Genomic DNA, 13,122 nt, shown 5'->3' on the forward strand with positions numbered 1-13,122 from the left:
CTTATAATAGAGGAAATTGTATGTGTGAGAAAGCATGATTGCAATTATACTAATTGTTAAAAAACGCTTATAATTTTAAGTATATTATTGCAAATCTTGAAAATTCAACTAGTTTCTTTGATTATAATATAGTTTATGAGCAGTTCTTATGGAATTAAAATCCCTGTAATCAACAATTGATTATGATTGTTTGACTTGAAATAAATTCATTAAATTTAACATCAGGTAGAAAGTTGAGATTTTAAAAATAAAACTCATGGAATTTGAACTATGTGATTCATCCAAATCCGTACCTAGTTAAACATGAATGATCCAAATTCCTCCTCAGTTAAAATTCAAGAACTGTCGCCCGAATATTGAATTCATCAAGTTTCACAAATTGAGAATTTAATAATTTATCCACTTGATTTTCAAGATTTTAAATGAATTCATTTGAAATTTCTGAATTTCTGTTTTCGTTGACGGAAGTTAGGTTCTAGTTATCAAGATAGGAGAATTTTACTAATATGAAATATATACGGATATCTATTCCAAGCAAAATTATTTTTATTTTTGTATGTTCTTCATAGTGAATCGAAAAGAAAATGATCGAGAACTATCTTATATAATAATACATAAATAGTGAATCGTTAACGCCGAACAACTTATCATATTCGGCTCCCTCATTTTTTCCCCTTAAATTTATTTCAATACGTGACTTAATTTTTCTGATATTTATTAAACCATTAAATCTATAAAAATTACTATACATCAGATGATCATAATTATTTAATAATTACTACTTTTGTGAATAATTTACAGAAACGCGGCCATATCATGTTCCCAATAAGATTCGAAGTCTGCATTAATTATTATTAATTATATGATTGAAAATCAAATCGGTAGTTTTGATTCAAAACTTAAACTATTCAATTCAAAAACATGGCATTATTGAAAATTGTATGATCTACGTAACGATGTCTGGAACAAATTAATCGGCTGAAGTTCATATTCCAATATTTACTAACGTTAATTATTTGTAAAACACACAATCCCGTACTATTCAATTATTTGAATGACGAGGTTTAAACTCGAGGCGCGGCCTTACACAGATCAAGAATTAGCACAAGTTTTACCTTCCTTGCAGATTCAGAACAATGCTAATAACATAGCGAAGTCTATTTCCCAGTTTCTCATTTTAAATTCTGATCATTTAATCAAAGCACTTATAAGTGAAGACCCGCGTTTTCAATCATGTAGATCTACAATTTACACAATGATGATGACGTTACCACAGGAAATCATCAAAATTTACGTAGGCAGCTCGCAGTTTATTGATACTTGCCAAAACTATTTTATACGCATTAAGAGGGATTCCAATCCACATATCATGAAACTTTTCTTCAATGTATTCCTTTCATTTCTTAACTATAATAATTCTGTTTTAATCTCTAATTTTACTCAACCAGAATTATTCATTGACAGATTATTGGATAATATGGACAACATTGATGTAAATATGTTTTTGTCGTCCTTGTTTATAAAACAAGGAATTTACATGAGTACTTTTGTTCTTGATACAAATATTGTTCCGAAATTAATCAATTACATTCCTCAGAAGAAGCAAGCTGCATTATTACTGCTCCAAATTGTTCAAAACCACCAATTTGATTCCTCCATTCTTCAGCCAATTTCAGATCCTGATACAGTTTTCTCCCTATTTGATGAATATAACCCACATTGCTATGACATTATCAGAATATTACTGAAGAACAGCCATCTAACAAAGGAATCATGGGATTTATTATATGAACAGTTTCCTGACCTTTGCATGAGGATTAACGCTGATCAGGACAAAACTGTTTCAATAGCATTCCCATCAATGACCGAGTTGTTCAAGGAAATCCTTAAATCCATAATACTTGAAAACTCCGGAATAAAATACCAAAACAAAGTCAACTTGTCTCCACCAAGGAAACAACCAGTATGCCATTTCGAGATGGATAAATATGTTTCTGCTGCAAATTCCTTGTCATCTTGCAGAAGTTGCCCTATTTTTGATATTGACATTTCAAGTTTGCCGGCAATTGATGAAACTTCCACTTCCAACGGTTCACTACTAATAAGTTCATCAGAGGAACATGAATACGATACAACAATTGTGAAGACTTCAGAGACAATTTTGACAAAAATGCTAACATGCCAGAATAACGAACATTTCCGTAAGACTGTGTTAGATATCTTTGATCTGATCATAGATACAAGATATTTACTTGATTTACTATTGACGATCACGAATTGCATGAATTTAATCAAGAACGCTTTCATTTCACCACAGAATCATAATTGCAAGCAGACATTGACAATACTAAACAAACTCCGTTCCCCAGTTATGGGATCACAAACTCTAAATATCCCATTAAGATCAACTTTCGCTCACCAAAGCTATTCATGTGAAACCATTCCTGAATAATCATATATAAGATGATCATGTTATTTTGTTTTGTTTGTTATTATCTAAACCCTTTTTATTTTATTAAAATTTTCGAATTTTATTTCTTTCATGTAGGAATAGAGCAAAATGAATACTAAATGATTAAACTGCTATTTCTACTGTAGCAAAATGCCTGCTGTTTATGTTGAATTAGAAAATTTAAATAATATTAGATTTAATTCTGATATGACTTTTGTTGTGCATCCTAAGCATTTTTGAGTTGTGTACTGCCCATGAGTAGTATGATTTTCTATTTTGAAATTTGCAAAAGTGCACGTTTAAAAATTCAAATTATGGGAGATGAGTATGATTTTCATGAAATATTGAAGCGACTTGAGAATTTAAGTGATGATGAAGACTTAGGATCAGGCTCTTCAATGGGAATTCCTATTTCGCCAATACAAAATTCAAAAAGTTCCAAAAATTCAAGTAGCAATTCTTTTAATTCATCAGTATATATGGATAAAACAATCTTTACAGAGCTAAATACGAGATATAATTTAAATTTACAGACAAAAGATGATCTTCTGAATGAATTTGAAAGAATAACCCGAGAAAATTCTGCGAAAGAATACAGTGAGAAACAATACCAAACCGAAAAAGATGAACTTGTATCTAAGATAAGGAAATACAAGGACCTTAACTATCAACAATCGCATGAATTAGAAGATAAACTCGATATAATACAGAAATTAAATAGAGAGATTGAACAATATAAAGAAAATGAAAATATTAAGGATATACAAATACAAAAATTAAAAGAAAATCAAAAATCATTACGTAACGAACTTGAATTATCTCAACAACAAATCAAAAATTTAAAGAGCAGCGTTGAAAACAATGTAGAAAACGTATTCAATGCCATGCAATCTAACTTCACATCATCGTCAGAAAAACTCAGTCAACTAACAGAACAAAGAAATAACTTAACGCTTTTAGTATATAAGCAAAAGGCATTAATAGATAGATTAACTTCATTACAAACAAAAAGTCCGAATAAAAGTGTTGAATCTAAACCAAATTCCGATAATTGTCAATTAGATTTTATTTTGAACGTTATTGAAGATAATTCAATCCAATATGGAAGTAGTCATGTTAGAACAAAGATAGAATCGATATCAAACAATAAAGAAATCCCTGTTAAAGACAAAATTAATACAATAATTTCCTATTTAATTACTAAAGAAAATGAAGAGCAAACAGAAAGAATTAAATTCCTCGAGTGCAAATTAGCTAATTTGGTTTCAGTACTAGATCAAGAATCAGCTCTTTTGATGAAGATTGCATCCGATGAGAAGATTTCAGAAATTGTTTTTCCTTCAGAAAAACAAACAATTCCAACAGAATTTCGTGAAAAACTCATCAGAGAAGCAACACTTCTATCAGCATATATTGATAAAACACTACCTATAACCTTCAAAGCTCTTTCTGAAATTCAAAAATTGCAATTCTCAGCTTTCGGAGATGAAAAAGATATAAGTTCTATTGTAGAAACAGCTTATAAACTGCACGCTAGCAGAAAAGATGACGCTCAATCATTATTTTATTTGTTTACTTCACAGTTAGCTGCATCATCAATGCTTCGTAGGTTTGCAACAGATAGAGATGCTCGAGTTACATTTTTGCAGAGAGAAAATTCCAAATTAAAAAGAAGTCTCGATGAATACAATGCGGCAATAAAAGAGAATAAAGAATATAAAGAAAAGGAAAATCAAATGTTAGAATTGCTTAGATCTGTCTTTGAAATACATTCAGAAACAAATGTTTTAACAATTTTAGAAGCTGCAATTAATGCTTTCAGAAGGGCATTTTCCGAAGGAGAAAGAGCTAAAAAATTACGATTGTCTTTAGAAAAAATGAAAACAGAGTTCACGCAGAAAATGTTTGAAGTTCAAGAGAAGTACAAAGAAGAAATAGAAAAAATGGAAGTTGAAAGAGTAAAATACGAAATGGAATCAGCAACATCAATGAAAAATCTCGAACTTGAAAATAAAAAACTATCAGAGAAAAATGAAAAGATGAGAAAAACAGTTGATGAACTCAAATTGAATCTCCAGAATATTATTGAAAAATCTGAAAAAGTTCAAAAGATATGTGAAGATCAAAAGAGAACAATTGATGAACAAACAAAGAATCATGAAAAACAACTGGAAGATCTTGGTTTACAGCTGAAAGATGCAATAGAAAAGCAAAAAGAAGCAACAATCAGTTCTAAAAGATATAAAGATGATAATAATAAATTAAAACAGAAAGTTATTGAATTGGACCAGGCAAATGAAAAGTCTCATGCAATTCTAAGAGAAGCAGCTAGAGCTGCGAGAGATGAAGGAGATTGTATCAGAAGAGAGATGAATAAGCAAATAGAAATTGCAAAATCTGAAGCCAAAGATTACAAAGAAAAACTAGAAAATGCAATTAATGAGAAAAACGCAATTTTCATAGAAATGAAATCTTTATCATTAGAATTACAGAGCGTCAGACAACAAAGAGATGCAGCTGTATCAAGAGCGAAAACTGCAGATGAATTACTTAAAGATAAAATGGAAAATTATGAATTAAAAGAAAAGGTTGTTAATTTTATTAACAGCTATTCACAGCATAGTGAAACAGAGCTTAATGTTTTATCGGATGAAGATATTGTCAAAAGTCTTGATTTTATTGAAGATGAAATAATAAATAATGAAGATCATCAAATTGTGGCCAATTGTATGAAGTTCCTTTCAGTTGAAGATAAATTTGATGTCGAAGATCGCGTTTCTGAAATTGTCGAACAAAATTCTTACATTGAATCACAAATTAAAACACTAAAAGGAGAGATTGATTCAATTAGAGCAATAAAAGAAAAGAACTCTGATCAATGGGAGAAGTGGGGTAGAAAACTACTATTTAACCAAGATTCAGAGAAATTATTATCCGGAGAACAGATTCGTCAATTCTTAGAAGAAGAAATACTATCTTCTCGTATGCCTCTAAGTCAAAAAGAGAATGTCAGTGTGAAAAGACCTCTTATTCCTGTTTATTAAAAATATTATGTTTTGTATTTTTTATTTAACAAATCTAATATATTTTTCTTATCAGTAGCTAAGTCAAATGAATTCTGCCCATCCTTATTTGTAGAGTCTGGATCTATTCCAGCTTCTAACAGCAAAGATATTAACTTTAAATTATCTGTACAAAAAGAAATTGCGATTTGCAGTGCATTGTTGTTATTCTTTTCTTTTGCATTAGGATTGCAACCGAATTCTAGCAGTGTTCTGACGAAATCTGTTTCAGATTCGAAAACTGCCTGAAGTAATACAGTATACTTTTCATCATTTACAGTTTCCATATATTTATTATCAACTGCATATTGTATTGCAGAAAAATCGTCATCATTAAACGCATCTTTGAGAATATCATAAATGTCATCGAAGTCATCAGCATTATATTCAAGTTGGTCTATATATTCTGAGTCTTTAATCTCAACTCTTCGTCTTTGCAATGCAGGAACAACAATTTCTTGTTCTTCTTCCTCTGAATTATTTTCAGATTTAATTTCTTGTTCAGATAAATCAATATCACAATCAATAATAGGTCCATTTGTCTCATCGACGCCAAGTAATTTCGCTAATAGTACTAAACAAGGAGAGTTAATGCAACTTCCTATATATTTTAGTAATAATTTTACTTTTTCTTCATCTCTTTCTGGTCTTAACTTAATCAATCTAGTGTATCTATAAAAGAAATACGGTGGAATCTTATACGAATGTGTAAAAATCTTTATGGCTTGATCCAAGGTAAATTCATAGTTTTCGAAAATAAAACTTAGCTGTGTTTCATCAAAAATAGATAACAACTTATAACTGTCGATGTAGGAGTCCATATTATCTAGTACTTTGTTATAATCAATCTCAAGTTCCTCGTCCAAATCCATTAAAATTTTTAAAAATTCAAAGTAAGACGGGATTAATGTCACGTTTTTAGTTCAAAAAAATTCAAAGAAAACTTTTTTAATTTTGAAAGAAAAATTGCTGGATTATAATTTTTTATACAGACCAAGTTACATCGAAATTCAAAATTTCGAAATGAAAAAAAAATGTCACGTTTCTCAATTATATATAAAACATAAAAAATAACCTTTAGCAACATCTTTTCTACTTACAACAATTGTGTTTTTTCTTTCCTTCAGTTAAAATAACCGTACTATAATGGTTCTCTGGCAATAATTCATCATCCTGTGGATCAACAGGAATTGGTTCTTTTCTGTATATACTTTTTAGACGAGGACGTGTAGCCATAGGATTATTATGCATCTCTATGAGTAAATTCTTTAAATCGTTTATATTTTCACCTGTCATAGCAGAAACTTCAACAAATCGTGTACCATGTAGAAAACCTTTCTGTGATAATTCTTCCTTCGTAACAGTTCGCTCGCTCTCACGATCTAATTTATTGGCAACTATAATACACTTGTATTTTTCAGTTCCTGCGTTACTATTTATATCATTTATCCATTGGTCAATCTTTTCGAATGTTTCGCTATTTGTAACATCAAAGACTATGAGTGCAATCTGTACGGTTCTAAAATAAACTTTAATAAGTGATCGATATGCTTCTTGTCCAGCAGTATCCCATATATTGAAGACAATTTTCTCGCCATTTTGAGGATTTTTCAGTGTTAATATTGTAAATGCAGCTGCCATTGTTGGAGAAATGGGTTCATTCACATTCTGACCGGTTATAGCTTTCAGAAGTGTTGTCTTTCCAACAGTAGACTCACCACAAAGTATGACTTTGACTCCTTGAGCTGAAGTCATAATAAATTTCAAAAATTTTTATTTAAAATATAAACTTCTTAATTATTCATCATTATATAAATATATCATAGATCGAATATTAGATTAAAAATATCTTTTACATAAAAAAAGTTCCTATATTAATTGAATCGATAATAATCGTCGATTTACATAATTGAATGTATCAATTTCTATCAATTGTAATATTTTTATAATTTGATTTTCTTGCTCAACAATTAATAAAACTGGCTATTGTGTACAAAATAACGATCAAAAATATGAACTTCCTATAGTTGTGAATAATTCTTCCAACAACAATAGGAATAATGATAATTCTGGACGAATAGATTAACATCCATAAATAATACTTCAATAATATGATTGAATTGTTCAAATATTCTAACAATTTGAAATTAGCAATATGATCAAAATGCGATATTACAAGTTATTATGATTGAAACCAATCGTATATAAAACGTATTGTCTAAAAATAAAGAAATTAGTGTTCTTTAATGATATTTTTTTATAAACAATCAACAAATAAACGAAAACGTTCACGTATCGGGCTAAGGATTCGCCTTCATACTTTTCCATAAGAAGGGCGTTATATGCTTTATAATTACATGTTAATGAGAAAACAATACGGTAGATGCGATTATTTTTGATATGAACTTTTTTTTATGAATTTTTTTTTCTTCTTCGTCAATTTTTGTTTAGATGAAAAAGCTTGAATTAACTCTAAATGAAAACGGTGGCACCGGACAAGGTATCATTCGTTTTGATGGCGGAGAGACAGAATTGCTTGTCCGCATACCTGTTGGCACTAATTTTCACAATGCTGATGTCAGCATCATCACGAATATGCCTGAGGAGAGTAATTTTAAGCCAATCAAGGAGTTTAGGATCATGGAAGACTATGTGTTCTCTTCAATCCTCAAATATCCAGGTAAATGGTACTTACAATTGAAATTAAATTCAAATGAAGGTCCAAAAGTCCATTATATCATCGATCCGATTATCACCATTAATGGCAAAAAGCTAACTCCAAGTGCATTAAACATTCAAACGAACTATGCTCGTTGCATTGGAAAACTTGAGGACTGGGTGAAGAATCTTAAGGTTATAGCAGATGAAGGCTATAATATTGTTCATCTCCCACCATTTGCCAATTGTCAAAATAGTTCTCTTTACTCTATTTCCGACTTTTTATCAATATCCGACGAAATTACATCAGCACCACCTGAAAAACGCTGGCAAGTTCTCGGCGATACCCTTAAGGATGTCGAGAAGAAGCTAAATCTCGGTTTCATGGTCGACGTTGTTTTGAATCATTTAAGAGTTCAAAGTACGATCATTGATGCTCATCCGGAGTGGGCGTATACAGAAGAGACAGCTCCATGGTTGTCCACAGCCATGTTAGTTGACGATATCGTTTACAAAGCCTCTCAATTAATTGACCAAACAAGATTAAATGATTTTGAAGGCACAAAGAATTATCTCTCCGATGTATTATTTAAGAGCGAGCTGAGCAAGCTTTACCTTATCGACGTTGACCATTATATTTCAACATTAAGCAAATATCGCACTATAGACCTTTCTAAGACAGATTTGATTCTTAGATTACGTGCAAAGAACTATACTGAGCAACAGAAGGTTAATTACATACTTTCCAAAGGAATTAATGGAAATAAAATTGATTATAACATTGCTGCAGCTCTTTACTGGGGAACAGGCGAAAAACTCAGTAAAACATCATTGGAAGAATTAGAAAAGGCTCTTAAATTCATTAATGAGTCATTAATCGAGAAATTCAAGAAATTATGCGATACAATTGCAACAAATGATGCCAACTGGCTCAAGAACAACAAACAAGCACGTAGATTATTCAGTATACACAACATTAATGGAAAAACCCTTCATTACGCTTGCAATGGATATATTCTTCGTCCTCACACCAAAATTAACCTTGCTGGACCAAACTCCGACGTTTACCTTACAAGAGAGTTGAACTCTTGGCAGTCAACTGTCAAACTACGCTACGGAACTCAGAGATCTGACAATCCAGAACTCTGGGACTATACAACAGAGTACGCCACACGTGTTGCAAAAATCGCTCATGCCATAAGGATCGATAATGCCCATGCAACTCCTGTCGAAGTCGTTGAACATATCATAAAATCCATCAGAAAGGTCAATCCCAACATTTACATCATGCCAGAACTGTTCAGTACCGGTGAAGATGAGGATATCGAGATAATCCAGCGATTAGGAATCAACGGATTCATGAGAGAAGGTTGTCATAACCAATCTGCCGAACAAATGGGCAGTTTGATCACAAGATCAGGTGGTGGAAGAGTCGGAGATGTTTCGCAATTAACAGTTAACAACATTCATCCAACAGATAAAATACCAGCGGTTATATTCGATCTTACGCATGATAACAACATCAATGATGTAAAGGATAGGTTGTTATTGATGGCTCCGATCGCAATGAGCGCTTCTCCAATTGCTTCAACGCGTGGATTTGATAATTTATTAGATTTCAATCCAAGTTGCGTCACAGAGCATCGTTTGTATCCTACAGAAACACCTGCTCTATCCAAAGTACGCAAAGAATTGAACGAACTCCATACATCTTTGGCATCTTCAGCAAATGACTTGTTCTACCGAACGTTCGGGGACATTTTGACCATTTTAAGAGCCGACAAGACAGGAAAAGGCGTCTGGATGATTGTCAGGTTCAATACTCAGCTTGAAACTCCAGATCATATTCCATTACCGACAACCGAAATGAAGAAACGCTTTGAATATCGCTTAGAAAACATTGTTCTCAGCAAAGAAATGAAAAATGGAAATTGTAAATTAATTGAGAACGAAAATACGGTTTTCATTGAAAATAATTTGTTGAGAGTCGATAGAATGGTCGGTGGAACAGTTGCTTTATTCGATGTTGGAATTTCAAATGTAACCTCACAAATAATTGAGAGAGTTTCCTCAAAAACATTTTCAACCGAAGTTTCAACAAGATTACAGTATTTATCACTTACAGACCTTAATTACTTACTTTACAGGAGTGAGTCTGAGGAGTATGATACTGTTGGCGCTGGCGCCTACCACTTCGACGACTACGGAACCACGTTTTACTGTGGAATTGACGGAGTTGTCAGAGCTATTGAGAGATGCTCAACAACGATCAAAGGAATGGATCATCCTTTGTTCAAGAATATCGTCCAGGGTGACTGGCTCATGGAATATACCACAAAAAGACTGAGAGTTGACAATTTAAGTAAATTTTCTTTATTCTTACAGACGATTTTCAACAAACTCAAGAATATTCCTCGCTACTTGCTGCCTCTCTACCTCTACATGACACTCAAAACCATCAATGGCGTTGCAAAAGAGGTTATTTACTCTAAAATGGCAACATGGATTGTAGATGGCGATGATTTCATCAAGAACCTCGCATGTGCAACTGTTGCCTTCCACGGAGTATCGAAATCAGCACCTTTAGTCGATAAAGAGATCAATGATAAATATAATATCATCCAAAACGGCTGGAATGCATCTCTCGCTGCCGGGTTACCGCACTTCTCTACAGATTTCATGAGAAACTGGGGCAGAGATACGTTCATTGCGTTCAGAGGATTATTCCTTGTCACAGGAAGGTACGAGGATGCCAAGAACTACTTAGTTGCATACGCGTCAGTATTACGACATGGTTTAATTCCGAATTTACTCGATAGCTGCAGGAATCCGAGGTATAATGCAAGAGATGCCTGTTGGTTCTTCTTACAATCGGTTCAGGACTACTACGACATGGCCCCTGATGGTCCAGAAGTCCTCAACTTGTCAGTAAAGATGATATTCCCAAGCGATCTCCACAGAGTCGACAGAGTTCGCAAAGAAAAGATGATAGACGTCATTATCGAGATATTACAGAGACACGCGAACGGTATCCACTTCAGAGAATGGAACGCTGGCTCTCAAATCGATTCTGACATGTCAGAAAACGGTTTTAACGTTGATGTTGTGACTGACTTTTCTACCGGATTCGTAATTGGCGGCAATGCGCAGAACTGCGGAACATGGATGGACAAGAACGGGTCCAGCGAGCTTGCCGGCAATAAAGGAATCCCTGGTTCGCCAAGAGATGGTGCTGATGTTGAAATTATTGGATTATTAGCTTCAGTACTTAAGTGGCTGGCCAAACTGTATACGGAAAAGGTCATCAAAGTAGAAGGTGTCAACGTTAGCGGTAAAACAATTACATGGAAATACTGGCATTCTCTTATTATCGCAAATTTCGAACAGTACTTTTACATTCCAAGCAATCCAAAGCACGACAGCGTATACGCAATCGATAGCGATTTAGTCATTGTACGTGGAATCTACAAAGATACTGTTGGAAGCTCGAATCCAGGCCATGATTACAGATTCCGTCCGAATTTCTTAATTGCTATGACTGTTGCTCCTGAGATCTTCGATCAGGTTCACGCAGTCCGTGCAATTGAGATGGCGGAGAAACATCTCTGCGGAAAGATCGGAATGAGAACTCTTTACAAAGGCGACAGCTATTACAGACCACGCTACGAGAATTCCAACGACACAAACGACTTCTTTACGTCCAAAGGCTACTGTTACCACAACGGACCAGAATGGGTCTGGTTAACAGGCTATTTCTTCAGGGCATCGCTCAGATTCCGCAGAGGATTCACAGACAGGATGAAGAGAATGCTCGCCGAGATGAAGGGATGGCTAAACAGAAGCATAACAGGCGGATTACCTGAATTGACGCAGGCAGATGGAGAAGTTTGCACAGAAGGATGTCCAATGCAGGCGTGGAGTGTTGGCTGCACTCTTGAGATGCTGTTTGATTACTCTTTCTTCAAAGAAGAAGATACTTTCAACTGGGGTGAATATATCGACGATTCATCTGATGTTGAAGAATCTCAAAACTAAAATATATATTATCTATTTTATTTTCACATGTTTTTTCATAAAATAAAAATTAATTTTTTGATTAATTAACGAAAAATCTCTTTTTGGAACAGACCAATTAAAAACATTATATCAAAAACCCTCAAATCCTAGCTTTCATTCATTTCCGTAAATTTATTATTATAAAATCATTCTATTACACTTAAAATTTTGTATTCTGATCATTCTCATCATTTTACAAATGTCCATATATTCAAGATTAGTAGGTCTTATGCTTTGATTTATTTGATTTGATGATTGATTTTTTTAATTTTTTTTTTTCTGAGATGTCATAAAAAAAATTAGAAACATGACTAATAAAGGTGAAAAGACTGAATTCGAAAAGATGGTTTCAGGAGAAGAGTATTGCGCTTGGGATCCTGATATCTGCAGGAGAAGAAATAAAGCTCATTCTCTTTGCAATAAAATTAATAAATGCGATGTAGAAGATGAAGCAGAAAAAGTCAAGCTTGTAGCTGAGCTTTTTGAAAATGATGATCCAACATTGTATGTCGAACAGCCATTTCATTGCGATTACGGAACAAACATCAAGGTTGGTAAAAATGTTTATTTTAATTTCAATGCAACCATTCTGGATGGAGGCTATGTTACAATAGGAAGCGATACAAAGTTTGGTCCTAATTGTAGCTTGTACACAGCTTGCCATCCAACAGAACCAAACGCTAGAAGAGCCAAAGTTGAATTTACAAAGCCAATAACAATCGGAGAAAACTGTTGGTTTGGTGGAAATTGCACTGTTATACCAGGTGTTACAATTGGAAATAATGTTGTCATTGGAGCAGGATCTGTTGTTGTTTATGACTTACCAGATAATGTTGTAGCTGTTGGGAACCCATGTCATGTTGTAAAAGAAGTTCCAAAAGCAAATTAAGAAAT

The 13,122-nt window shown here is 33.2% G+C and overlaps 6 protein-coding genes across 6 annotated transcripts; 4 read left to right on the forward strand and 2 right to left on the reverse strand.

The window, feature by feature from the left end:
• Positions 1-959: 959 nt before the first annotated feature.
• On the forward strand, positions 960-2,504 carry TVAGG3_0353580 (uncharacterized protein; the record flags this gene model as incomplete). Its single annotated transcript, XM_001315233.2, has 1 exon — positions 1,256-2,452. One exon carries the CDS (start codon positions 1,256-1,258, stop codon positions 2,450-2,452), a length of 1,197 nt encoding a protein of 398 aa, XP_001315268.1.
• Positions 2,505-2,766: 262 nt separating this feature from the next.
• Positions 2,767-5,496, forward strand: TVAGG3_0353590 (uncharacterized protein; the record flags this gene model as incomplete). Its single annotated transcript, XM_001315234.1, has 1 exon — positions 2,767-5,496. One exon carries the CDS (start codon positions 2,767-2,769, stop codon positions 5,494-5,496), a length of 2,730 nt encoding a protein of 909 aa, XP_001315269.1.
• A 5-nt stretch (positions 5,497-5,501) lies between these two features.
• Positions 5,502-6,386, reverse strand: TVAGG3_0353600 (protein ubiquitination; the record flags this gene model as incomplete). Its single annotated transcript, XM_001315235.1, has 1 exon — positions 5,502-6,386. One exon carries the CDS (start codon positions 6,384-6,386, stop codon positions 5,502-5,504), a length of 885 nt encoding a protein of 294 aa, XP_001315270.1.
• A 220-nt stretch (positions 6,387-6,606) lies between these two features.
• Positions 6,607-7,269, reverse strand: TVAGG3_0353610 (GTPase protein; the record flags this gene model as incomplete). Its single annotated transcript, XM_001315236.1, has 1 exon — positions 6,607-7,269. One exon carries the CDS (start codon positions 7,267-7,269, stop codon positions 6,607-6,609), a length of 663 nt encoding a protein of 220 aa, XP_001315271.1.
• A 685-nt stretch (positions 7,270-7,954) lies between these two features.
• TVAGG3_0353620 (glycogen debranching enzyme family) lies at positions 7,955-12,207 on the forward strand (the record flags this gene model as incomplete). The annotated part of the gene is made up of 1 exon (XM_001315237.1): positions 7,966-12,207. One exon carries the CDS (start codon positions 7,966-7,968, stop codon positions 12,205-12,207), a length of 4,242 nt encoding a protein of 1,413 aa, XP_001315272.1.
• Positions 12,208-12,535: 328 nt separating this feature from the next.
• TVAGG3_0353630 (serine O-acetyltransferase protein) lies at positions 12,536-13,117 on the forward strand (the record flags this gene model as incomplete). Its single annotated transcript, XM_001315238.1, has 1 exon — positions 12,536-13,117. One exon carries the CDS (start codon positions 12,536-12,538, stop codon positions 13,115-13,117), a length of 582 nt encoding a protein of 193 aa, XP_001315273.1.
• Positions 13,118-13,122: the final 5 nt, after the last annotated feature.

The sequence above is a fragment of the Trichomonas vaginalis genome, chromosome V, assembly GCF_026262505.1.
Source record: "Trichomonas vaginalis G3 chromosome V, whole genome shotgun sequence".
In the NCBI taxonomy this organism is placed as follows: domain Eukaryota; phylum Parabasalia; order Trichomonadida; family Trichomonadidae; genus Trichomonas; species Trichomonas vaginalis.